Source organism: Belonocnema kinseyi, chromosome 3 (assembly GCF_010883055.1).
Source record: "Belonocnema kinseyi isolate 2016_QV_RU_SX_M_011 chromosome 3, B_treatae_v1, whole genome shotgun sequence".
NCBI classification, from domain to species: Eukaryota; Metazoa; Arthropoda; class Insecta; order Hymenoptera; family Cynipidae; genus Belonocnema; species Belonocnema kinseyi.
In genome coordinates, this window is record NC_046659.1 from 93,556,647 (window position 1) to 93,581,998 (window position 25,352).

The 25,352-nt window shown below is 29.0% G+C and overlaps 3 protein-coding genes across 5 annotated transcripts; 1 reads left to right on the plus strand and 2 right to left on the minus strand.

Annotated features, from left to right (window-relative positions):
• Window positions 1-2,760: 2,760 nt before the first annotated feature.
• Window positions 2,761-9,217, minus strand: LOC117169332. Its single transcript, XM_033355667.1, has 8 exons — window positions 9,004-9,217; window positions 5,904-6,899; window positions 5,658-5,825; window positions 5,418-5,567; window positions 3,640-3,865; window positions 3,466-3,546; window positions 3,084-3,377; window positions 2,761-3,015 (listed from the first exon to the last, which is right to left on the minus strand). The coding sequence occupies exons 2-8, from the start codon at window positions 6,875-6,877 to the stop codon at window positions 2,923-2,925; spliced, it is 1,986 nt and encodes a 661-aa protein (XP_033211558.1). The 5' UTR covers window positions 6,878-6,899; window positions 9,004-9,217; the 3' UTR covers window positions 2,761-2,922.
• Window positions 9,218-9,260: 43 nt separating this feature from the next.
• On the plus strand, window positions 9,261-16,409 carry LOC117169333 (mitochondrial ornithine transporter 1). The gene is made up of 5 exons (XM_033355668.1): window positions 9,261-9,494; window positions 9,968-10,204; window positions 12,084-12,247; window positions 15,399-15,671; window positions 15,782-16,409. Exons 1-5 carry the CDS (start codon window positions 9,410-9,412, stop codon window positions 15,959-15,961), a joined length of 939 nt encoding a protein of 312 aa, XP_033211559.1. The 5' UTR covers window positions 9,261-9,409; the 3' UTR covers window positions 15,962-16,409.
• Window positions 16,379-22,919, minus strand: LOC117169331 (FAST kinase domain-containing protein 5, mitochondrial-like). Of its 3 annotated transcripts, XM_033355665.1 has the most exons (8): window positions 22,854-22,901; window positions 21,616-22,786; window positions 19,993-20,160; window positions 18,613-18,762; window positions 18,290-18,518; window positions 18,150-18,221; window positions 16,689-16,982; window positions 16,379-16,590 (listed from the first exon to the last, which is right to left on the minus strand). In XM_033355665.1, the coding sequence occupies exons 2-8, from the start codon at window positions 22,584-22,586 to the stop codon at window positions 16,447-16,449; spliced, it is 2,028 nt and encodes a 675-aa protein (XP_033211556.1). In that variant the 5' UTR covers window positions 22,587-22,786; window positions 22,854-22,901; the 3' UTR covers window positions 16,379-16,446. The 3 variants fall into 3 exon arrangements, with proteins under 3 accessions (XP_033211556.1, XP_033211557.1, XP_033211555.1); XM_033355666.1 differs by having other exon boundaries at window positions 16,689-16,943; window positions 21,616-22,919; XM_033355664.1 differs by having other exon boundaries at window positions 21,616-22,919.
• Between the last annotated feature and the right edge of the window lie 2,433 nt (window positions 22,920-25,352).

Sequence of the window (25,352 nt, forward strand, 5' to 3'; positions counted from 1 at the left end):
AAAGTCGGAAAAAGCGTTACATAAGGGAGGGGGGGGGGTCAAAATGGTCGGGAAAAAGCGTAACGTATTTTCTGAACGGCTGCTTAGTTGATTGCACTTCAACTAACTTCTCCCACCTTGTCAAGGTCCCTGATTTAAAATGTTTACCACACAAGGTCACTTAGTGTTCTCTGGCCTTGGAAAAGGGGTTCGATGTGTGGTGGTGCGGCGGGCTGTATTATTTCATTCATTTTTGGACGCTATTTTCGAAAGTTTCGCAATTTTTTATAACAAAGAATCTAAAAAGGATTTTTTTCGTTTTCTCAAAAAATATTCATTTTAGACAAAAGTCAGGGTGGCCGCTAAATCGAGACCGGGAATTTTTGTAACCGAGAAATGACAGGGAATTTATTTCTTGACCAGGAATTTTACAAATTTTGCGGAAAAAAAACCTGACCAAGTTTGATTTCAACAGTTTTTGTAAATTATCAGTTGAATTTTTATCTTTTTCATTTATGATATCATACATTTCACAATGCTCAATTCGAAACTCTTTCATTTACAGGTTTTCCATTTTGGATTTTAATTTTTAAGCGCACATTTTTCATTTAAAAAATTTAAAAATTCTGCTTGAAAGATTTAAAAAATAAAAAAATACCAGCGTTTGGTATCGACAATTCTCAATAAAAAACCTTTTTAGTTGATCAAATGTGAATATAAATTTGAATTATTTTTAAAACTGAACTATACATTTTATCGTTAAATATTAAACAGTTTCAATTAAAGAACCTCAATAGTTAACCAAAGGTGAACGCCTGTTTGAAGCGTTATAAACTATTTTAAATTTTTGAATAACTTCAAAATAATATATTGTTTTAGCATAAAATTTAAAAAATTCAGAAAATTAATAATTGCTGAATATTTAGATATATATGTATAATTTTTCATGTAAAATCAGTAATTATTAACCAAATATTCAAATGTAACCAATAAAAATAAACTTTAAGCGTGACCATTTTAATTGTTTTATTTGAACAAATTTAATGTGCAAGTAAAATGGTTGAATTTTGATTTATAATAAATCTTATAATTCCTAGAAAAAATTCAAGTAGGTTGAAGAAATATTTAAGTTCTAAAAATATTTAAAATTAATTAAAAATTTGAAGTAATTCCAAAAAATTTAAGCGAAATATACGTACACCGAAAAAATCCGGCTATTCGTATGAAATTTCGATGCAAACAGCCCACGACCAAATTTAAAACAAATAATAGATTTTTGCAGATTTCGAACATAAAATTTAGAAGTTTTTAGCATAATGAAAGGTTTCAAAAGACTAAAAAACATTCTCTCAATATTCCTAGAAAAATTGAAAATGACTTTATTTTGACAAATTAATTTTAAGAGAATTTTTTAAAAGATTTCCAAAATTGTAAAAAATGAATCTGAAAGATTTCAAGCTTATATTATTTATCTTGCAGGATGTAAACAAAATTTAGGAACAATTCGAATTATTTAAAAAAATGCTTAGAAGTTCTGAAAAATTTTCAAATATAATTTTAGATTTGAATAAATATAAAACAACGTGTAGATGTTTCAAGTCTTTGAAATAAAATTTTGAAGCTTTTTAAGGATTTTCATACTATTTAAAATGAAAATAATTTTACTTTTAATTTAAGAAGTTTTCAGTTTATAAGAAAAATGTAATATTTCATTTTGTAATATTCCTAAAATAGAATTTATAGCCTGAAAGTTTTTATCCTGAAAGTGTAATTATAAAATTTGTGTGTTTCGAAGAGATATACAACTTTTATGTACAACATTTTAATCTTAGATCAAATTTTTTCGAGATTTTTCAAACGAAAATTGTTAATAACTTAATTTATATCGATCTGCGTCAAGAATTCTTCTGGAACTTTCAATTAAGGTACAAAAGAAACCCCTATTAATTTTTTTGGATGGCCTTTTTGGAAGCATACCCAAAAATTCAAACAAGTTTTTGTTTTTATTGCACAATTAAAAAATTAAGGATCCAAAATTGAATTATTATTCAAAAAATCCAAATAAATTCTATAAAAAGATTCACTTGTACTCAAAATGAGTCAGTTCTGTCACTAAAGTAAGTAGCCCAGGGTGGCCACTAGATCGGGAAACTGAAAAGGGCCGGGATTTTTGTTAAGACCAGGAAAAATTCGGAAATGGGAGTAAAATGTATTTTATGGCAGGTAATTTTAAAAAATTTGAGAAAAAAACTACCCAGTCACTAGCAATATTACCAAATTCATTTTTTAATTTAAAAAAACAGTTGTTCGCTATTTCGCATCTGTTTAATTAAAATGAGCAATATTGCAAATCAAATATTGACAACTGAACCATTTTTAACTGATTGCATGAAACAGAAAGCCTTGAAACATTAAAACTTTTAGAGTGCTGAATTGAAACTTTGAACGTTACCATTTTAACTGCTTAATTTTTTAAGTTTTTAAATTTGTGAGTTAAATTGTTGGAATTTTATGTATAAATAACAATTGAACAATCATAATCTCAAGCGATTTAAAACAAAAATAATTTTACCTCTAACTCGAAGAGTTGAGTTTAAAAGTTAAATTTTTAGTGTTTCTAATTGAAAATTCCTTAGAATGATATAATTTTTAAAAATTACATATTTATTTATAAATTTATTATTTAATTTATTCCTCTTATAAAACTGTGACCCTGAGCATCACATTTTTTATTACATTCTTAAATTTAATTGAAATAGTTTTAAATGAATTTAGAGAGTATCCCATAAAATTCAATTTCTTTATTTACATTCGTACATTGAAATCTTTTGAAACACATAAATGTGGAGTTAAATTCATGTAAGTATTTTGTGGATATTTTTGTGTCATGAGAGCAGTAATTAAAAATTTGTTTATTATTCAAAGTAACAATAATTCTATTGACTATGCAATATTCAATAAGGTTTTTACATAATTCTCCTGAAGTTTTTCACAGTCTTCGTGAGTTTTCATATCATACCATTTATGATGGGAAACCTGAAAAGGATACGATAAATTTGCAGAACAAACTCAAGAAATTAATTTTTCAAGTCAGGGAAACTTACCACTACGGGTGTATAGCCAAGACTTTTTAGTTGTCTGTATCTCGCAGTTAAAATTCCACTGAACTCATTACTATCCTTAAGCACCTGATTCTTCGTTGTAATAATAATAGAAAACCATGTTAACTTCTTTGCTTCGTTGGGTACAGGTTTGACAGAATCAGGGCGCATGGTAGATAAGATTTTTTCAGGCAAAACTGGATTATTTTGCTCATCCAGACAAATTATAATGTCTTGACCAGTAAAATGTGGCAAGATTTTTTCCGTGAAGATTCCACATTCAGTCTTTAGTAGTCGCTACAAATGAAGGAAACATTAGACCAGTGAAAATAATAGTAATCAGTATAAATAATTTCAATAAAATCTGATACGATTTTAACCATACCTGACATATTGAAATAATTTCCTTCATTGCATTACTTTGTAGAGAATTTCTCGATCCAGGATATAATATCGCTTTATGTCTCTGAAAAGTCAGAGCGAATTCAGGAAAGTTTTACAGGCATTAATAATTAAATAGTTTTTTAGTTAATGTTATATTTATTTCGAATGAATTTACCTTTGCTAGAAACTCTCTCAAGCCATCAGCTAATCTTGGTCCTGTGTAGTTTGGCACTTCAGCAGCGATACATTGATCCAAGAAAAAATATTCTTCGTTCATTGCGTACTTACTACAAAATGTTTCTTTTATGAATTCTGGATCCATAATTTGTTCAAGAAGTTTGATGGGATAAATATCTGCAAGAGCCCAGTATTTCAGGATGCGCGAAAGTGTCCTTCTGTGACTAAACCAAAACGATAAATTTTGTTTTTGACAAAATAAAAATAACATTTTCAGAGTTGATGTAGGTCAGGGTAATCTGTAAACCCAGGGAATGTTAGGGAACACCTCAAAGAATGAGAGAATTTTCTATCGACTAAAGTTAGAGTTAATTTGATTATTTGGTTGGCATTTTTTTCTTGATTGACCGAATAATCTTTCTTAGTCCAAAATTCAACATTTTTGTTGAAAATTAATATTTTTGGTTTAAAACTTCAACTTTTATCGTAGAAATGTTATCTTTTTGGGTTGAAAATGCAACTGTTTGGTTAAAAAGGAATCCTTTTTGGTTGAAGCTTCAACTATTTTGTTGAAACATTGTCTTTTTTATTGAACTACGTGCTTTTGTGTTAAAATAAAAATGTTTTTGGCTGTATTATCAACTATTACATTTTTCGTTGAGAATTCATCTTTCTTTGGTTAAAAATTTTACTTCTTAGTTCAATGTAACTACTCTGTTAATAATGTATTGCTTTGGTTGATAACTCATCGTTTTAATCGAAAACCCTTTTATTGAAAATTGAACTATTTTGTTGAAAATTCTCTTTTTTTTTTGCTAGAAATTCATTTGTTAACTGAAAATTAAACTATTCCATGTTGGTTTCACAATTTATTTTCTTTACTTGAAAATTCAACTGTTTGTTTCAAAATCCATGCATCTTGTTGAAAATACGTCTTTTGTGGTAGAATATTATTTTTCTTGTTGACTAATTCATGTTTCTTCGTAAATTCAAAACTTTTTTTGAAAATTATTCCCTTTTTTTTTAAAATCCACTTCTTTTGGTACATATTCCTTTATTGTTGTTGTTAAAAATGAATTTTTTTTGGTCGAGGATTCAACTATATTGTTGAAAATGTAACTACTTTATAAAAAACTTTTCTTCTTTTTTTGATGTTAAAAACTAAACTATGTTAATAAAAATGTAAATAGTCCATTTTTACTTGAAAATTCCTTTATTTTGTTGAAAAATTATCTTTTTGGGTTAAAAATTGAATTATATTGTTAGAAAATGCATTATGTTGATACCTCAACCTTTTTGTACAAGTCATATTTTGGGCTTTAGAATTCAAAAATTTTATTAACAGTTTTTTTTTCGTTAGAAATGTATATTTTCTAGTTGAAAACTCGACTATTTGACAGAAACTTCATCTTTTTGGTTTGAAAATTCAACATTTTTTTCATTACTGACTGGAAAATATTTCTTGGTGGAAAATTCGTCGTCTTTCGTATAATTCAACTATTTTTGAAGACAAAATAAAATATTCCTTTTTTGTGGAAATAACAACTATTAAACTTTTCGTGGAGAATTCTTTTTTTTTTGTTGCTGTTTATAAGCAAAGGTAGAAGGTTCTTTCCATACCAGAAAGGAAAATTTATAACGCTCACAGAAAATGAAAATTTGTCAAGGAAAAGTCAGGGAATTTCGAAGTTGGGATTTGACGGGAACACTGATTTTATATCATAATTCCAGTTGTATATCAGATGATTGCATTTTTATAGTCAAATTTAAACTTACGCTTGAATTTCCTTATGCCGACCTGGACTGGTAATCTCGTCTACTATCTTTTTATACAGAGGATAACTTGAATCGTAATTAAAATGCGCAAGACTAAGAGAAATCCTTTCTATATCTGTAATTGTTGCATTCTCAATTTCTTCATCCAACCTATTCAATTATGATTTTCAAACTATTACAAGAATTGAGGCAAATATAATACTAAATTTTTGAACTTATTTATAAAATGAGATGAATTACCTTTCGTAAATAGAAGTCATTAGGCCTTTCTCATAAATAAAAGCGTGTGCAGCCAGATGAGATATGTGGGTTAAAGTTTTTAGAGTAAATCTCGACAATTGTGGCTGTAATTCTTTCAGTACTTGCCGAAGTAAATTGTCCAATTCGTAATGATGTTTGTAACTCGTACTGGATAAATATTCTTTATTAGACTAGGATTATTACAGTTAATACACCAAACTGATAAATTATAACTAAATACCTTACCGTATTAATTTTGAAAATGCAGAAACCATGTGAGTGCTGATTACCTCCACATTGTTCACCATAGTCTCCAAAATATGCATTAAAAGCTTGGGGCTCTTTATTTGAATTCTGTTTTTATAAAATCCTATGGAAATTCTTGACAACTCATGCGCTGACATGCTGTCCATATTTTTTTCTACATAGTACTCTATTTCGTAGAAATTCATAGGAAGATTTGTACAGGCTGACGTAAGATTCATATATTGAGCTAATTGAGACGGACTCATACGTTTAGATTTTTGATTGAGTTTAAGGAGTGATTTTCGTGTAAAGTTTGATTCTTTTCCATATCGGAGACACACAAAAAGGTAGCTAAACGAAAGCAAATTTTCGATATTCTGTTTTGGTAATCTATTACAACACTCGAGGTCCAAAGTTTCTATAATATGTTTCATTACATCTTTAGGGGTATTTTTATTTCGGTACCACGGAACCAAATATTTAAGCAAGTGAATCAATTCATAATCGTGGAAATTAGAACTCACTGCTGATAGAGCCTGCATAAAGTTGTCATAATTGATTTCAGGTTTCTTTTCGAGGTTGTACGTGTACAGCGTGAGTTTTTCCAAATTAGATAAAAATTCTGTAGTCGAAAGACTGGTCCAGTCTAGTTTTAATAACTTCTGTACTTCGTCGTCAGGTAATTGAGTTTGTAAATATGTGCGTGGCAAAAGTGTTACTGTTGCAAACAGTTCATTGTTTTCTTTCTTTTCAGATGCAAGATTGGTGTTGTACCTTGCAATATTTTTCGATAGAGAAGAAACGTAACTATTTTGCTGATCGCCAATCAGGTGAAAAGCATGACTTTCACATCTGCAAAACGCCAACTGAACATCTGTATTCAAGATAGCAGAAAATGTTCTTTTATCAATCAGAAATTTCTGCAATATTATTCGCCTCTCAGCATTTAGCTTTTTGAATATGTTTGCTAACATGATTTTTCCGTACTTATTGTTACTGAAAAAAAGGAATTATGTTTTTTCAATTAAAATAATATATTTTTTTGTAGTGGAATTGAAAGAGCACTAGAAATTTAATATAATGACTTTATTAAAGTTGTTTGAAAATAAATCTGAATTTTTTAATGATTAAACAGTATACTTGTTACATTTGTTGCGGGAAGATGAGGCATTCTAATTGGCCCAGCATCGGAAGAAAACGTCAGTTTGATTTTGTTGAAAGTTCATGTTTTTAGTTAAAAATGAATTTTTTAAACTGAAAATGTAACTTCCATTTTGATTTGAAAGTTTATATTTTTTAGTTGAAAATTCATTTGTTTGGAAACTCGTATATTTTTCGGGTTAGATTTCAATATTAAGGTAGAAAAATTCTTAATTTTGTGTTGAAAATAAAACTTTTTTATTAAAAATTAATATTTTATGGTTTAAAACTCAACTACGTTGTAGGAGATTCGTCTTTTTGATTAGAAAATGCAACATTTTGCATAAGAGTTTTTTATAACTAAAAATCTTTCTTGGTTGATAATTGAACTCTCTTGTTTAAATTTTCTGGTTTTTTATTGAAAATTCGTCTGTTTTGATTGAGGATTTAGCTCATTTCTTAAAAATTCTTATTTTTTGGTCTAAGTCAACATTGTTTTTGTTAAGAATTAAAATATTGTTTGGCGGAAATATCAACGATTACACTATTCGTTGAGAATTGATTTTTTGGACTATATATTGGAAATAATTGTCTTTTTTTTAAATTCGTATTTTCGGGTTGAAAACGCGACTATTTGGTAGACAATTTGTCTTTGTGATTTGAAAATTCAACATTTTTGTCTTTATTGACTAGGGAATATTTCTAGCTTGAAAATTCAAATCTTTTGTTAAAAATTCTACTGCTTGGTCTGAAAATAAATCTGTTCTGGTTGAAGATTAAACTGTTTTGTTTAAAATTTGTATTCTCGGTATGATTCAACTGTTTTTTAAATACAATTTTAATCTTTTTTGTCGAATATTCATCACTTTAGTTGAAAATTTGACGGTTTTGTTAAAATGTCCTTATTTTTAGTTGACAATTATTTGTTGCAACCAAAAACTTAATTCTTATATTTTTGGTTCAAAATTTATATTTTTCAGTTGAAAACTCAACTACTATTTGGTTGACAATTCACGTATTTTAGATAAGTCTTACATAATTTGCAGATGGCCCGTTATAAAATTATGTATGACTGCTGCCTCTTAAACTGATTAAAATAAATTTAGAAACATTTTTTTTCATTAAAAGCATTGATTTCAAGGTTTTTCACATCCAAAAGAAAAAAAACAGGATAATCAGGGAAAATAAAAAAATTGGAAGTCGGGGTATTTCGAAACTTGGATTTTTTAGCAAGCGTGTTTATAAAAATAAATTATGTATAATATTTAATTCAAGAAGTAAATATAATCCAATACCTTCTCTCATGCTGAGGATGTAAAAATTATATTTGAAACTTTTGGAAAGTCTAAATTTTTCCGACATATACTAAGAACTGAATACAAATTTTATATACATCTTTTTTTCTAAATACCTTCCTCTAAATTTGGCTTTCCATCTTAATTTCGCTGTAGATATTATTTATTTAACCTACATATTCTAAATAATTGATTTTACAATAAATAAATAAGAAATCTTTTTTAAAACAAAAGTTAAATAACGAAGTATGTACTTTTAAATAAAAAACAAGGAGACCTTTAAAAAAAATCGATAAAATCGTGCATAAATGTTACAATCCTGCAGTAAGTCAATCTTAAATTAAAGCACTTTTGAAATTTGGGAAGAAAGATATATGTATGAGTTAATTAAAATTGCATATTAATATTTAAATATTAGGACCAACATAAGAATTATTTAAATAATAATATATTTCGCGGTGGTATTTTTTGAGGTTATGTCTCAAAAAAAGCCGCAAAGGTGCAATATAAAGTGATGAAATCATTGAACAATTTTCGTCGTTCAGTGAACCCCAATATAATTTCATTGTATTCCTTAGCTTTGCGTTAAACACAAATATTTCTTTATGCGCTTATATTATTTACGTGATTATATTTATACGCATTAGAAAATGGGGTTAGGATACCTTTTTCATGTTGCTCATTTTCCAGTACGAAGGTTTTATAAAATAACGGTAAAATATCTTTGCACCTTCTTATTTCTTTTTATAGATTAAAAACCACTTTTTCAAATTAAATTTGAATCACGAAACATTATTTTTCTGAATAAAAAACTTCAGACATTTTACATGACGATTTGTTTTGCGATTTTAATATTATTTCCATTTCCGACTTCCATATTCCATGTGACTTGATTGTGTTGCGAGCCTGTGTGTACATGCATAAAATGCGTCAGCTGCGCGGACTGCGCTCTACACAGATCATAGAAAGCAGAAGGAATTCATCAGAAGCAAGCACGTGGTTAACGTCGTGTTGGTATTGTTTCTAAAAAAGTGTACAAAATTGGATGTATTTGGAAGAAAAAAAATCAAAATGAGTGCGAACACTTCTGAATACGATGGCAGTCGATTGAGAAGTCTAAAAATTGGCCTCATCGACTTCATTGCCGGTTCACTAGGTAAGTATTTTCTAATTTGTGGAAATACTCTTTGGATTAATTCTTCAAAACAAAAATATCTCCTCCTCCGACTCGATTTTTGATAACACGATTATTTGAATAATTCGTAAGATTATATAATAATACTTTACTATTCATGGCCAATTATTTTTCATATCATTTTATCGTTGCTATTAAAATATCCTAAGATTCTTATCCAGAATTTCAAGTATTTTGCTTTTATCTTGAAATGACTCAAGAGTCTGACTGAAGGCCTATTTTTTATCTTTACGCTATCTTTACTGCTATCTTTACTCCAATTTCAAGTTGCAGGAAATTACATTTCGTTTTCATATTTTCATATCTTTATATTGCAAAATTGAAAATCTTGAAACATTTGAGTTTGATACTAAAAAATGTCATAATGTTTTTGTTCTTCAATTTTAATTAAAGATGTATTTTCAAGGTTATTAGTGTTATTCACTATTTTCTAGGTGGAATAGCTTTAGTTTATGTTGGCCAGCCTTTAGATACAATAAAAGTAAAAATGCAAACATTTCCGCAATTATACAAGGGAATGACAGATTGTTTTATGAAAACATTGAAATCTGATGGAATTGCTCGAGGACTCTATGCGGGAACTTTGCCAGCAGTTGTAGCGAATGTTGCCGAAAACTCTGTTTTATTCGCTGCTTATGGTGGTTGCCAAAAAGTTATAGCCACTGCCACAGGTATTTTAAATTATAACAGGGATCACACTTAGCCCACTTTCTTCTCTACTTTTCTTATTTCATCCCCCTTTTCCGCCTTACATTTGAAAAAAAAAACTAAAATCGAGAATTTTTACCCAATTTCCCCCTTTTCCCTAAGGTTCCAATTAATTTTTATGAATCATAAACAGAAATTCAAGACTTTAAAAAGCAAGACGCTTTGATGGATATTGTTTTTCATGATACCAATTTCAAATATTTTCTTAACGAGTTATCCGCTAATTTTGTAGAGTTCAATGGCATGTCAAAATTTTCTACAAACAGGAGAAATAAGGAGACTTTCCAAGAAAATGGAAGACTAATTTCTTTTAAATAAAATTAAAGCAGGAAGTAATATTGAATTAAAATGCTTAAAGTCCCTAATATTTCAAGTGGAAATATTGCATTTTTAATAAAGTAGATGAATTTTTAACCAAATAGTTGCATTTTCAACTCTAAAATATGAATTTTCAAACAAGCAGATCAATTTTCTACTAAAAATACATTTTTTCAACTAAAGAGATGATTTTTTAAACTAAAATTATAAATTTTTAACAAAAGAATTCTACTTTCAAACAAGTAGTTAATTTTTAAGTGCCAAATTATAAATTTTCAAGACAAAAGCTTCATTTCAATCAAATTATTGCAGTTTTTTACCAAGATAGTTATATTTTGAACCCAAAAAGACGTATTTTCATTAAAATAGGTACATTTTAACCAGAGAGATGTATACCGGAATGGGTGCCTTCTTAATGAAATTGTTAAATTATTAACAAAATAATTAAGTTTTCAATAAAAAAGTAAAGCTGTTAATAAAAAAGTTGAATTATGAACATAAAATGTAATAGCAGAATTTACAACCAAAAATAATGAACTTTCAACTAAAAATAGTTCAATTATCTTATTGGTTTTTATTAATTTAGTTCGCTTTTAAGGTGGAAAACTATAAAAAAAGGGTCCAGAGGGGAATAGTGGAAAGACATTAAATCCTGTGATAAATAAATAAGAATTTTAATTCATATTTGTACCTTATACACGTATAATTGAATACATAAAACAGCGTATCAGAGAAATGTATGTTATTTGAGGCTGTACAATAAAGAGCATTTTGAACATCGAAAATAATATGCAAAAGTAGCGTATATTAGGACTATCTGGTAAAATATAATTAATTTCGAGTTAATTGTTATTATGGTTTGAACATCTGATAGCTTTCAACTGATAAAAGTATATTAGAAACAAATTTAAACGTCTAAGAAAACAAAAATTAGGTTTTTCAGATAGCCACTTTTGTGTTTTTAAAATTAGTTCTTTCTAGTTCCTTTAAAAAGGTACATTGAATCACTCAGGTTTTTATATATTAAAAAATACATTAGAGAAAATTGGTCAGAATAAGGTATCAACAACTAACCACTGATAAAAATACATTTTTTTCAATTCAAACAGGAGAATTTTTCAATTCTGTTGTTTATTATTCAATCTTCGATCTAAAATTTTCTTTTAACTTATTTTTTATCCCCTAATCGTATCACGTATTTTGTGAATGACCCCTAAAGTGTTGAACAAATTTTCGAAGCTAACTAAAAAAATATTTTTTTTATTATAAAAAAATGACTAGAAAACTTGTTAAAGAAAGGCGCTACTGTTAGAGGGAACTTTCTTTTAATATTGACCCGATACCCAAATTATATAAAAAGTTTCTAATAAATTATTTAATTTTCTTTTAATCCCTTTTTTTACGGAAAAAATTCCCCTTGTTCACCTAAAATTGAACTACTGAATCCTTGTAATTCCTGTTATCAAGAATTATCTGATTGACGCATTGATTTATCGCAACACTAAATTATATATTTTTTGACAGGAGTCGAAAGAGTGGAAGAAATGAATTCACTGGGAAATGCGTGTGCTGGTTTCTTTGCAGCATTTTTTTCGTCTCTAACTCTGTGTCCCACGGAATTAATAAAATGTCGATTGCAAGCGATGAGAGAAGTAGAGGTTCAAAGAGCAGCACCAGGCTCTACAATAGTGAGTAAAATACTTTTTGTTACTTCTACAGTAAGGGGACATCCTAAAATTACGTAACAACTTTTTTGTGGGGAGGGGGTTCGGAAAAATGTTACGATGTATTATATAGGTGGGGGGGGGGGGCATTGATAATTTTACGTAATATTTTCAACAAATTAACCTTATAGAATTTCATAAATCCAAAATTTTAGTATAACGTTAAATTTAAGTAATTACAATAAACGAATGTATGTGATAACTTTATAAAGGCTTTAATATCGATATAATTAAATTATTATTTTAATTTTTTCCCATAATTCTGAGCAACAATATTCATAAAAACGTTTATTTACCATTTTCCAAATCATGTGGATTTGGATTTGCACTATTAAAGAGGAAATTAAAATATTTAAAACCTTTAGTAAAGACTTTCAGACTTATAAATTTTTCTTAAAAATTTGAAGTTAAGTGTTTTGGTGAAAAAATGGATAAAACTGAATAATCTCGTTTTATTGCATTTTAATTAGCCTTCCTTATGTTCGCAATTATTCATCAAGTACTATAAAATGTAACTGATAATATGATTCTGATTTTATTCGGCTTTCGGTAGGCTGTATACTGATTACTTTTATTTAAATATGAGATTTTATCACTGCAAGAATTAGAAGAAAAGAAATAATTTAATGAGTTAATTTTTGATTTTATATCGCACTAACAAGATTCTTTGGTTTAAAGAAATGGTTTTTTTTGTTCCAATAAAAATTTTCTACAATTTAAGAATATTTCCTTAATGTTTAACTTGTCTTTTTTTAAATGAAATTTTTTTTTTAAAAACTGTTTCTTTAATTTAAAACTACTATATTTCTGATTAATGTAGCTAATCTGAATCCTTTTGATGTTTGATAATTTAAAACAATGAAATTTTGCAAATCTTTTTGAAATTGGCAATGAGAGTTTCTTGAATTCATAAGGTATATAGTTTAGAAAAATTTAATTTTAAATGATTTTTTTAAAATACTTCCATTCAGAAGATTCACAATTGAAAACTCTTCAATTTAAAAAATGTGTGATTCCGAATTCATAAAGTTGAATTATTTTGATGATCAAAAGTCAAGTTCTCATTTCAAAACATCTCAATTTGAAGAAATGTCGAATGTCCATCATCAAAATTACAGAATTTTTAATGGTAAATTTTAAAAATGACAAACTTCAATTGGAAATATTCAAAATTCTACAATTTTGAAGAGTTAAAATTGAAAATTCTTGAATTTTCAAAATATTGAATGAAGCATTATTCCATTTTTTAATTTATATAATTTTTATTGTTGTGTGAAGCTTCTTTAAATTTTTAAATGTAAAAATACAAGTTTTTAAATTTTTGGTACTTAGAATCGAAAGTCAAGACTTTTCCATTCTTAATCTTTAAAATTGAAGAAATTTCAAATGTACATCATCAAAATTGGAGAATTTTTAAGTGTAAAGCGTAAAAATTGCATAATTTTTAATTAAAAATTTTTAAAAACTTCAGTTTTAATGATTTACAATTCAAAGTTCTACAATTTTTATGAGTTACAATTGAAAATTCTTTAATTTCTATTATAATAAAGAATTTAAAATTGTTCAATTTTCAAGATTTATATTTTAAAGGTATGCAATTCGGACCTTTTTTGTCATAGTTTAATTTTTTAATGTACAATAAAAAAGTCTTTAATTTTAACGATATACGATGGTAAAAATTTCCAATTTTTAAGATTTTCAATTGAAGACTCTTCAATATTCAATGTGTAAAATGAAAGAAAATACGATTTTGAATTATAAAAAAAAACACTTCCTAAGATTTAAAATTGAAATTTATGAATTTTTATAGATTTGCAATGGAAAATTCTTTAATTTTGAATAGTAAAAATGGTAGTCTTGATTTATTTGTTTAAAACCCTTATAATTTTTTACATATCTAACACAATATTTTTCGTTGTATAAAACAAAGGAGTGGTAATTTAGGTGTCTCGAGTAGTAAGTAGGGTAAAGGGGGACAGCGCCAACCAGTTAACAGTCAATGATTTTTTTAAAGTTAATGAGATGTTGAATTGATCCATTTTTTCTCATTTCGAGTTCTACATTATTTTATATCATATTTCTATAAGTATTAATCACATGGAACAAACAAAAATTTGGTAATTTAATTATTTCTGACAAGCTGTATTTCATCGGCTTTGCCCCTCACCTGAAGGCAAAGCCGACTGCAGCTTTTTATGAAAATAAAAACATTTAAAGATCAGAAAATGTGATGGTTTTCTTCTGTCGTATTTTATTTACTGGAAAAATTACCTTTGAAGATATTTAACAAGAAGAATAAGTTATTTTGAATAAAAATAGAGATAGCTGTAATATAGCCTCTTATTCGTTGACATTCTACTAGAAACGGACTGTACGCAATGATTCTACCGTACCAATAAAAAAAACCTGCATACCGACCGGATTGATAATAGTAATATTTTATAGTTTCTTCCATGTAGCCCACAAGATAAGTTGCTGTTCTACATTGCCGATCATTTATCGACGAAACTTGTGACGTCATGTATCACCTAAGCACTTGTTAATATTATTTTCGTCGGACCTGCCCCCCTGGCAAGGCCTCACTTATTAATGAGATTTAATATATTTTGGACTTGAATTACGTCTGATTAATATGATTAGATTGTGTGATATTGTTTTATCTGTCAAGATATCAAGTTTTTATACTGTAAGTATTGTCAATAAAGTTAAAAACTTTATATTTCTGACAGCGTAACTCCCATTCTTTCGTGGTAAGAACTGTTTTCTGTATAATTTTTCTTTTGCAACGTCAATTTTTAAGATTTAAGTAAGTAACACTATCTCTCTGATAAAATAGATTTATTTGATGCGAAGTAGAACTAAAATTGTTAAATAACAGTCATGCTTTGAGGAAAATCACCTTTGCCCCACTGGTTGGCGCTGCCCCCCCCCTTACCCTAACTGAAGTGTATTAAATATGATATGGCTGAAAATATTTTGAAAAACTGACTCAACATAGACAATTTTATTCCGACCTGTTATATGGGGTAGGGGAGGAATATAAAATTAGCAAAAAATGAGTTATTTCGTTTATGTATGGCCCCTGAGTAAATATTCCGGAACATTCGTTTCGCAGAATATGGTCGGTCCCTGGGAATTAACAAGGCAGATTCTTCGGGAAGGTGGAGCCACTGGTTTATTCCGCGGTCTCACTTCGACGATAGCTAGAGAAATGCCTGGGTACTTTTTCTTCTTTGGTGGCTACGAAGCTACGAGGGAACTTCTCGCAAAACCAGGACAAAGCAGGGACGAGATCGGATGGCAGAAAACGATGGTAGCTGGTGCCGTTGGAGGAACCATTCTTTGGCTTGTGATATTCCCTGCCGACGTAGTTAAGAGCAGAATACAAGTCAGTATTAATTTAGATTATGATATTATTTTAGGCCCCGGTCTGAATTTATTTATAAATTTCTATTTTAATCTTGGTAATGTTGTTAATTTCCTATTTTCATTTCCAAGGTACAAAATTTGAAGACGCCAGCTCTCGTAATTACGAAAGACATCATCAAAAATGAAGGAGTTTCAGCCTTGTACAATGGTTTGAAACCTACGCTTATCAGGACGGTACCAGCAACTGCAACTTTATTCGTAACTTACGAGTACAGTAAGAAGATGATGCAGAATCTTTTAGACGTGTGATGTAGGCACAATTGTTGAAAAACTAGGAATTTATGTGTATTATCAATGATCAAATTTAGTTAATTCCTCCGATTGTACATATTTTAAATCGCAGTTATCCGGTTTTTAGGGACACGGGCGAAACTGCCAATATGTAGTTTTTTATTTTTATAATCCTGAATTCAAATCCAAGATCAAATAGTTTTTTACTTGTCAGCACTTTGAAACTATTTTTCTATACTTCAGTAATACAAAAGTAACATAGAAAGGTTAAATTTAGGACTTTTAAGTAGTAAAAAGAGAAGCAGCTTTAAGTAATTGTAATACAAAAAACTAGAAATCAACTAAAATTTAGGTTGGCTAATCTAATCTATAGTATTATTGCGATTCTTGTAGTAATGTAACAACAATACGTGCTTGTAAAAAAAATAATACGTATTTAAGATAAGATAAATATATTGCTCAAAACGAACTATGTATGTACATTTTTTTACAAATTAGATTTACTACAACGCGCAAGATTTTTTTACTGGTTTTTCAACACAATTTTTTTTTTCTGTCTGCGTGTGAGTGGAATCCAAAATTTTTTGTCTAAGGTATTCATATTTCTTTAAATCAGTATATAATATCTTCCACTCCACATAAGGTACCTGGAATATTTAATTTGAAATATCAGTAAATTATAAAATATTTAAAAGTATTAAAATCAGCGATATATTAAATTTAACATTTAGTGAAAGATACTTACCACTATAGGCACATAACCCACTTTCTTCAACTGTCTGATTTTTGCACAAAGGTTTCCAGTAAATTGATTAGTCCCTCTGATCAAGAGAGTTTCCGTAGCAAAAATTATTGCAATCCATTTTCGATTTTTGAACTCCTCTGGCACTCTTTTAATATGCGAGTTTATATCCCTTAATATTGGCTTAGGTGGAATCGTATTATTATCCTCATCCAGACAAAGGATTATGTCTGTTTGAGAAAAGTGCGGCAATATTTTCTGTAAACAGGCGGCATGTTCACCAACGAATATGCGATTCTGTTAAAACATTTCAAAATTTACAACAACATTTTAAATATGTATTTAGTCTAGTTTCAGAATCGACTCTCAATAATAGGGTGGGTCGAAAACAAAATTATTAAAATTGAAATGAAACTGCATGCAAATATAGTGCATCAGGCATAACTAATTTAATGTCGATTGATGAACGCCTGCAACTTGTAAGTTAGGAAAATGTTTATTTTTAATGGACTCCTGTTTTCATAAAATAATTTTAAAATCTACAGTGAAAAAATATTTTTTTCAGGCGCATCAAGCTTTTCTACTGATCAGAACACGTTAGGATTTTTTCATAAACCTGGGAATTCATCAATGTAAACGTAGTAAATTTTTGAAAAACAGAGTTTTGTGTTTTTTTTAATGATCTTTTTTCATCTGATCCAAAAGATATTTATAACATGTGAGGAATTTTATCGGATGAAAATAAACTATGAAAGAAATTGATAATTCTATATAGCCAATAAACAAAAAGACATGTTTTCCCAAAATTGATTTACGTATTTTTCAAAAATTATCTTCAGTTGGCTAATCAAAAAATACACTAGCATAGAAATGGTGAAGACCATGGAATCGAAAAAAAGGAGGCAGTAAGTTTCAAAAATAATTATTTTTGTATTTCTTGAAATAAACTTTTTATCTATATTTTTAACAATAAAAACCCCTCGTGCATGGTAAGTATTCTTTAAAGTCAGCTGGAAGGAGATAATTTAAAAAAATCAGTTTAAAAAAAGTTGCTGCGTTTACATTTATTATTCACCAGGCTTATCAAATCTTTTATAATGTATTTTTACCAGTAGAAAAGGTTTAAAGGCCTGAAAAAATTCTTTTCTCATTCTTATAGACAGAAGTTTAAGACTTTCAAAACCATTTTTGAAAATTGACAAGCATGAAAATACAAAAATTATATGAATAAAAAATATTTAAACTACATTTTGCTAATGCGCAAGTTGAAGGCGTTCATTAATCGACACCAAATGAATTATACCCAACTATTACCCAACTTTTGCACATAGTTCCAAATTTCGATTTTCACAATTTTAATTTTTCGACCCACCCTACTAAACAAAATAAGCAAATTTTTATTTAAAAAACGGTGAAAATTGGTCGGGTTTGAAGCTAAAGCAAGCAATAAGAAGATTACAATACATTGAGAATTTCAACAATTCGTTGCTTGGACTGGTTTCCAAAACTGCGAGATGCTGCAACATTGTTGTACTTCTGCAAAAAAAAGGAATTATAATTCACATGTCTCATTATGAATTGTTTCAAGCTCGTTCTTCTATTACCTTTGCTAAGATATTGCAAATTGTACTTTCAATTCTCGGACCATTGTATAAGGGAACTTCTATTTCGATGCTTTGGTCTAAAATCAGATACTCGACTCCTAAATCATGAGGATTTGGTCCATATGCTAGGTTCACGTGTTCGCGACTCAAGAAAGTAGAAATCAAATGCAGTGGATAGATATTAGCTACAGCCAAGTGTCTGAGAGCGAAGCCGAATTCTCTCGGAAAACTAAATGATCAAATATTCTAGTTTATAAATATTATATTTCCAAATGACTGTTCTAATAACATTTCTTAAATTTTAAATTATTAAGAAAACTTACTTTCTTATTTCGTGTTTTCTGCGAGGACTTCCAAGTTCTTTAACAATGAGATCGTATAGAGGCTCGGTTGGAGGAATATTGAAGGATGTCATGAGAAAAATAATTCGTTCGAAATCTTTTAATCTCATTTTTTCTAAACTTTCTGAGAACCTGAAATATATTTGTTTTACCATTCAAACGGTATTGTGAAATTCTTTATTTTTAATTGAGATTTCAACGATAATTCTGAGTTGGGACAGACAATTTTGAGTTTAGGACGGAGATTTTCATTATAAGTTTTACTTTTTAACAGGGAATTTTAGGAAATAATTACAGTTTTGAGTTTAAAACAGGAATATTCCGTGATGATTTATAATTTTTACTTTGGGACAGGGAATTTGGTAAAAGAATTATTATTCTGAGATATAACTGGGAATTTCAATAAAGAATTATAATTTAAATTTTAGGTTTCACTTTTAAACAGAAAACTTCATGCAGAATTATAATTTTTACTTTATGACAGGGAGTTTCTGTAACGAATTATAATTTGACTTATATCCGGGAATTTTGGAAAAGAATTTTAATTCTCATTTAGAAAAAGGGAATTTTAAAGATCCCTGTTGCAGTCATAGTTCATCAGAATATGAAACTTCCCTCTTACAAATTTTGGAAAAAGGGAGTTATTATATTTCTAAATTATAAAAAAATGTATATATAAATATGATTATCATTTGGAAAAGGGAAATTTGAAATTTAATTTAATCGTGACTTTGCATTAGGAATTTTCTAACAGAATTATAATTCTAAGTTGGAACGGGGAATAAATAAATTAAATGTACAAAAAACAATTCGAAAAAAATCATAGTTTCGACTTTGCAATAAAGAACGTCGTAAAGCAATTTCTTACGTGGAACGGGATATTTTGGAAAATAATTTTAATTCTTATTAATAAAAAGACAATATACAAAAGAAATCCCTGTTCGAATTGAAAATTCGTCAGATTTTGAAAATTATAATTTATTTTGGTTTAAAAATCCTTTTTTTTTTGCAAATAAAAATTTTCCAACATGAAATTTTCCTCTTCCATCTTTTTGAAAATGGAAGTTACTATATTTCTGAATTATAATAAAAAATGTTGCGAATAAATCTAATTCTAACTTGCAACATCTAAATTCGGAACTAGAAGAAGGAAATTTAAAAAAAAATCCTTTTCAAATCCATAAAATCGTTTGAGAACATTACAATATTTTAAATTGACCAAGAAAAATTAACAATTGACCGGAAGAAAACCGGGAATTTAAAATCATCCGCCGGGTGGACATCCTGATATAAAGGTATAGTTTTAACAAATGCGTATTTTATAAAGAGATTATCATGTGAAAATTATGTAAAGCTGATTACCTTTCTATAATAGCAGTTAATAATCTCGGATTACAAATTTGAGAATCGGCCACTAAGTGCGATAAATGTGTTAACACTGGTTCGGCCATATGTGGCACTCTTGGAACTAGCTTTTCCAATAATTCCTCACACTTCTGCACACAATGAGGCTTTGATAGAAAACTATAGCTGCAAAAAAATTCATATTAAAATAAAATTAATATTTTAAATATTAGGATGGTAAAAAATAATTCTCAACGTTAGATGATTGATTCTTGAACTTGTGAAATAAAAGTGGAACATGGAATATGTATTCGTTTTTCAAATTAATAATCACTAAAAATGAAACATGCAAAAAGTACAACATTTAAAAAAATGAATTAGAAAGGCCTCCACCATATATGCGTTGATTACAAATAGAACAAACAATTACAAGAATTAATTTAATATAATGTTCGAAAAAATTTGAAAATAATTGGAAAAATATCTTATTTTTACCATTTTAAATTTTTCACCCGGAAACTAATATTTTAAAACATGGTAGCCGCTAAAAAGAAAACTGATTGAAAATTTTAGAAATTCTTAGAAGAAAAATTTATTTACTCATTTGAAATATCGCAAATTTCATATCACGGGATATAAATGCCATCTTAAAAAATTCCGACTTCCACTTTTCTTAAATTATAAGTCAATTGTTAACTTTTTCAATTCTGAAATCATTCAGTTTGAAATGCGCAATTCTACAATTTTTAAGTCTACAAATCTTTCGTTTTAGGTCTTCTGAATCTGTTCAACATTTGACATTTTTTAATTCTAAAAAAGGACATTTTATCCATACCAATTATAAATCAAATATTCAAAACTAAACAATTTAAAACTAAATTTGTTTTAATAGAAAGCCTCGAATGTTTTTAATTTAAGAGTACTAAATTCAAACTTTAAAACAACTTAAAATAAAAATAATTAGCAGAAATAGCAGAAATAAGGTACAGAAAACAGCACAACAAATTTATCTGAGTTTGACTCTTATGCTGGATCTTCATCTAATTGGCTGGTAATAAATCAACGTCGTTCATTACTCATGACACGCTTTTTACCATTGAATCATACAATTCAAAATCACAAATTCCCACATTTTGTTATTCATATTGAAATCAAAAATTCTAAAGAAAGATAATTAAATTTGGTATTAATCATTAAGGGTGAAACGGGTAAAAATGTTTATTTTAAGGGCACTTTCTAAAACTTGTTATATCATTTACGCTTAGAATTTTCATTTTAATTTCATAGGATACAGTGAAGCTATTCAAAAAATACGTTATAGTTTCTTAAGGGGTGTGTTTCGGTAAATTTGAGGTTGAATTTATTTATAAAATTAAATTTTTAATGTTTCGTGTTGTTCAAAAGATAGCTGTTCTTCACCTCTCTGAAACTTTTACAATTATTTTTAAAATTCAGGGATGTATTGAATTTTTACCGCTTTTCGGTTCTTCAGGAGTCGTGACCTACATCACAAAATAAATGCTTCGGTGCTAAGCATTGATTTTAAATCTCCTGAAATCGTGAGACTTAAAAAAAATAAAGAACAAAAATTATTTGTTTGGACCACCCTATTAAATATATTACAAATAGTGTTTTAGTTACCGAATCGCCTTGAAAAATGCTCCCATTTCATTGCTAGTGATGCTGTCCACGTCATCAATTACTTTTTGCATAAGCTTACACAGAAGTGTGTCGCTGGTAATATGAACTTGTGTTCTAAAGTAGCCTAAGCAAATTATTCCTAGCTCTTCAGCTTTGAATTTATCAAAATGATCTTCAATATAGGGTTCCAACTGCATCACTCGCGATTTTGGTATGCCATAAACAAAGAGGTAGTACATGATCTGTACTATATTTGTATGACTTAATGTGGAAGGATTCATCGTTATTCTGTTCAACGAATTCGAGACGAAGCTGGAGTGGAAGCTGAAAACTCTACAGACAGTATCGCAGTACATCAAAGTTTTATCTACAGTCCAATTGCGTGATCGCTTATCAAACTCTTTGTCTATCTGCTCGAACAGTTTACGAGCAGGATTATTTGGATTTCGAACTTTTTCGATACTCGACCACAATTCCAAATATTTCAACAGAGTGTGCAACTCATGATCACTAAATTTCCAGCACTTTGCAGTCACTACCGAGACAATTGCACGATAGACCTCATCAGTTATTTCTTCGTTTGTTGTTTGGAAGGCGTTAATAGAGAGAAGCCTAAAGTTCCTAAGAATTTCCGAAGATGTTAAATAAGACCAATCCATCTGTCTTATACTCTGGATAGTCTCTGGGTGCAAAAATTCAGAAATATTCAACTTTCTGGTAGAAGTGTGGTCGTAGTTTCCAGTCTCCATCAAGTAATTTCGCGATTTTCGAAAATTATACAGATTCTGAATGTCTAGTTTATCGACAGCTATGAATTGATTATATTCTGGAACTGTATATGACGTTGAATAACATTTTTTATAAGTAGAAATTTTGCGAACTTCAGTGACAGAAGTGACTGATAAACTTTTCATCACTGTTCTGTTGTTCACGCAAAACGTTCTGTGTAGTGTATTTAACATCATCTTCATTATCTCACTTTTTCGAACATTGGCACTGAATTTCTGTGTGATAATAACTTTGTTTCAAAGTTATGGCAGCTTTATTGTTGCAGTTTAATTTTATAACATTATATTTTTGATACTGCGCAGAGGTTATGTTCACCGATTTCATCATTTAAATGCAAGTACGCATTTCGAGGTTATCTTTAAAGATATGTTTACCATATTTACTGAGAAAAAAGTTTTTCGATAATTAATTACAAATTAAAACACTATTCTATTTTACAAGCAACTTACAAATAAAAATCTTTTAAATTCTTGTTTACATGCCACATGGTTTTTTTGACCACGTGATTACCCTCTCCCTTGCCTCCCTACCTACCCATACTACTTCCTGTATCGATTGATCGATACTTTTCGATAGTCGATCATACTTTCGATTGCCTTTTGAATTTCAAACTACATACTATTCCAATATAGTCCTATTAAACCAAAGTCCATTTAAACTAAATAAGTTGAATAACACTAAATCTATTGTCGGCCTGTAGAAAAATACAAGATAGATGGTATATTAGTTATTTACAATTGTTCAGTTCATTTTAATTTGTAGCGTTCTGTGGCGCGACGTGAATAATCCTTATTGTTGACATTTGAATGCTGTTAGTGAAAATGAAAAAGGGAACATGTGCTCATGATATTGCTTTAATCAAATTTTCATGGATGAATTTTAATCATGCGTCTTTATAATTAATTATAAAGCATACGTATTAATAAAACTTTAATTTATTCATTTTTACAGAAATTAAGCCTTGTAAAAATTGGAAACTAGAAATTGGTCCTAGTTTTATACAAGTGACCTAGAATAAGTATGTGAAGAAAAAATGCTAGGTTAATGAAAGACGTATCATTTTAAAGGTGCAAATGTTGTACGTTAATGAGCCGAAAAGTAATAATCCAAAAAATTATTTTTAGCTTACAGATCTGAAAATCTGATGAAAAGTAATGAAATTTGATAGCTTTTAAAAACAGTGAACTTTGAAGCATAGTTTTTTATTGAAAAAATAATAGGGAAAATCTGAAAAAATTCATGGTGGTACAATACACATTTCTGAACAGATTGCCGTCGAAAAATTGACAAAATATAAATAATTGTTCGTTTTTTGTGAATAAATATGCGAGCGCACTATCTTCAGTTCTAATGAAGATAATGAAATGATTTAAATTGTAGGTAGTTAGTTGAACTATCTGTAATAATTTACAATTTGAAGGAAGTATGTGCTTCTTGTTGTCTTTGTGCAAATTGCGATATTTGAAGTCAGTTTTTTATGTAGGAAAACAAGTGCGAGAGCCCAGCGTGGTGCCGTTTTTTCAGGGGATCGGCCTCGGTTTTCCTCAACACAGGGAAAGGGTTTGAAGGCCAGAGTGAGGCTCGGAGGCACAAGTTGGGTAGGTCGGGTTGAGGAAAACTAAGGGCTATCCCCTGAAAAAACGGCACCACGCTGGGCTCTTGCACTTGCTTTCCTGTATAAAAAACTGACTTCAAATGTCGCAATTTGTACGAAGACAACAAGAAGCACATACTTCCTTCAAATTGTAAATTATTACAAATAGTTCAACTAACTACCTACAATTTAAATCACTTGATTATCTTCATTAGAACTGAAGATAGTGCGCTCGCATATTTATTCACAAAAAACGAACAATTATTTATATTTTGTAAATTTTTCGACGGCATCTGTTCAGAAATGTGTATTGTACCACCATGAATTTTTTCAGATTTTCCCTATTATTTTTTCAATAAAAAACTACGCTTCAAAGATCATTGTTTTTAAAAGCTATCAAATTTCATTACTTTTCATCAGATTTTCAGATCTGTAAGCTACGAATAATTTTTTGGAATATTACCTTCCGGCTCAATGACGTACAACATTTGCACCTTTAAAATAAGACCTTTTTCATTAACCTACCATTTTTTCTTCACATACTTATTCAACGTCAAAGCCAGAGGACTCGAATTTTCTCGCCGATAGTAGGAACTTGTATCTCTACGTCTTGTTAACACCCAACGTTACAATTATTTTTATTTTCAAAAATTTTCTTTTCCAAGTCATAATTATATTTACTTTCAACATGTTCTGTTATAACCCAAAAATAGAGTAGGTCCCTTTTTTCAAATTTAGACGAGGATGTTTAAAACTGACAAATTTTGACATGGAACATGAATGTTGCAACTCAGTATTAGAGCATTATAATATATGAAACCTTTTTTAATTTTCATATCGGTAGTATATTTAGATGGAGCATTTTCTTAAATACACTCGTATTCTTCTTAATTAGTTATATGTCCCCTATGAGGGTTTACATGAGCTTTGCAAACTTTACATTATTTTATCCCTACTATTTACAATATTTATAACTATTTACATAAATTCTTATATCTCATCACTTCTAAATTAATCTAGCACATTTTACTGTTGGAAGAGTGAGCGAGCGATCGAAGCGAGCGAGCGAGCGCACCTTAAGGCGAAACGGTGACGGCAATGACTGCAGTGATATCTAAAAGAAAATCGAAAATACAGTCTAGTGCCCCCTGGAAATTATGAAGACAACCTCATACCCGAAAATTGGTAGGATTCGGTTGGTAAGATTTTTGACCTGTTAGAAAGAGAAACTTAGCAACGAGAGAGACAGACGATATTCAACCATTTTTATCAAACCATGTTTCTCGGCTTACCTGCTCAGCTGAAGGGAAATATAGCAAATTGACAAATATCTCGTCTACACAATATGCGCGTG

Bases quoted from the DNA above. Each gene is read 5' to 3' on its own strand.
- LOC117169332 (XM_033355667.1), bottom strand. From the start codon at position 6,877: ATGTTAGCAAACATATTCAAAAAGCTAAATGCTGAGAGGCGAATAATA. The intron at 5,826-5,903 runs GTAAGGTATTTA...ATATTTATCCAG, and splicing joins GCATTTTCAAAATTAATACG to TACGAGTTACAAACATCATT. The intron at 3,866-5,417 runs GTAAGTTTAAAT...GTTTTGGTTTAG, and splicing joins CGGCATAAGGAAATTCAAGC to TCACAGAAGGACACTTTCGC.
- LOC117169333 (XM_033355668.1), top strand. From the start codon at position 9,410: ATGAGTGCGAACACTTCTGAATACGATGGCAGTCGATTGAGAAGTCTA. The intron at 9,495-9,967 runs GTAAGTATTTTC...ACTATTTTCTAG, and splicing joins CTTCATTGCCGGTTCACTAG to GTGGAATAGCTTTAGTTTAT. The intron at 15,672-15,781 runs GTCAGTATTAAT...TTCATTTCCAAG, and splicing joins TAGTTAAGAGCAGAATACAA to GTACAAAATTTGAAGACGCC.
- LOC117169331 (XM_033355664.1), bottom strand. From the start codon at position 22,586: ATGAAGATGATGTTAAATACACTACACAGAACGTTTTGCGTGAACAAC. The intron at 18,763-19,992 runs GTAATCAGCTTT...AATATATTTCAG, and splicing joins TTAACTGCTATTATAGAAAG to GTTCTCAGAAAGTTTAGAAA. The intron at 16,591-16,688 runs GTAAGTATCTTT...TAAATATTCCAG, and splicing joins TGGGTTATGTGCCTATAGTG to GTACCTTATGTGGAGTGGAA.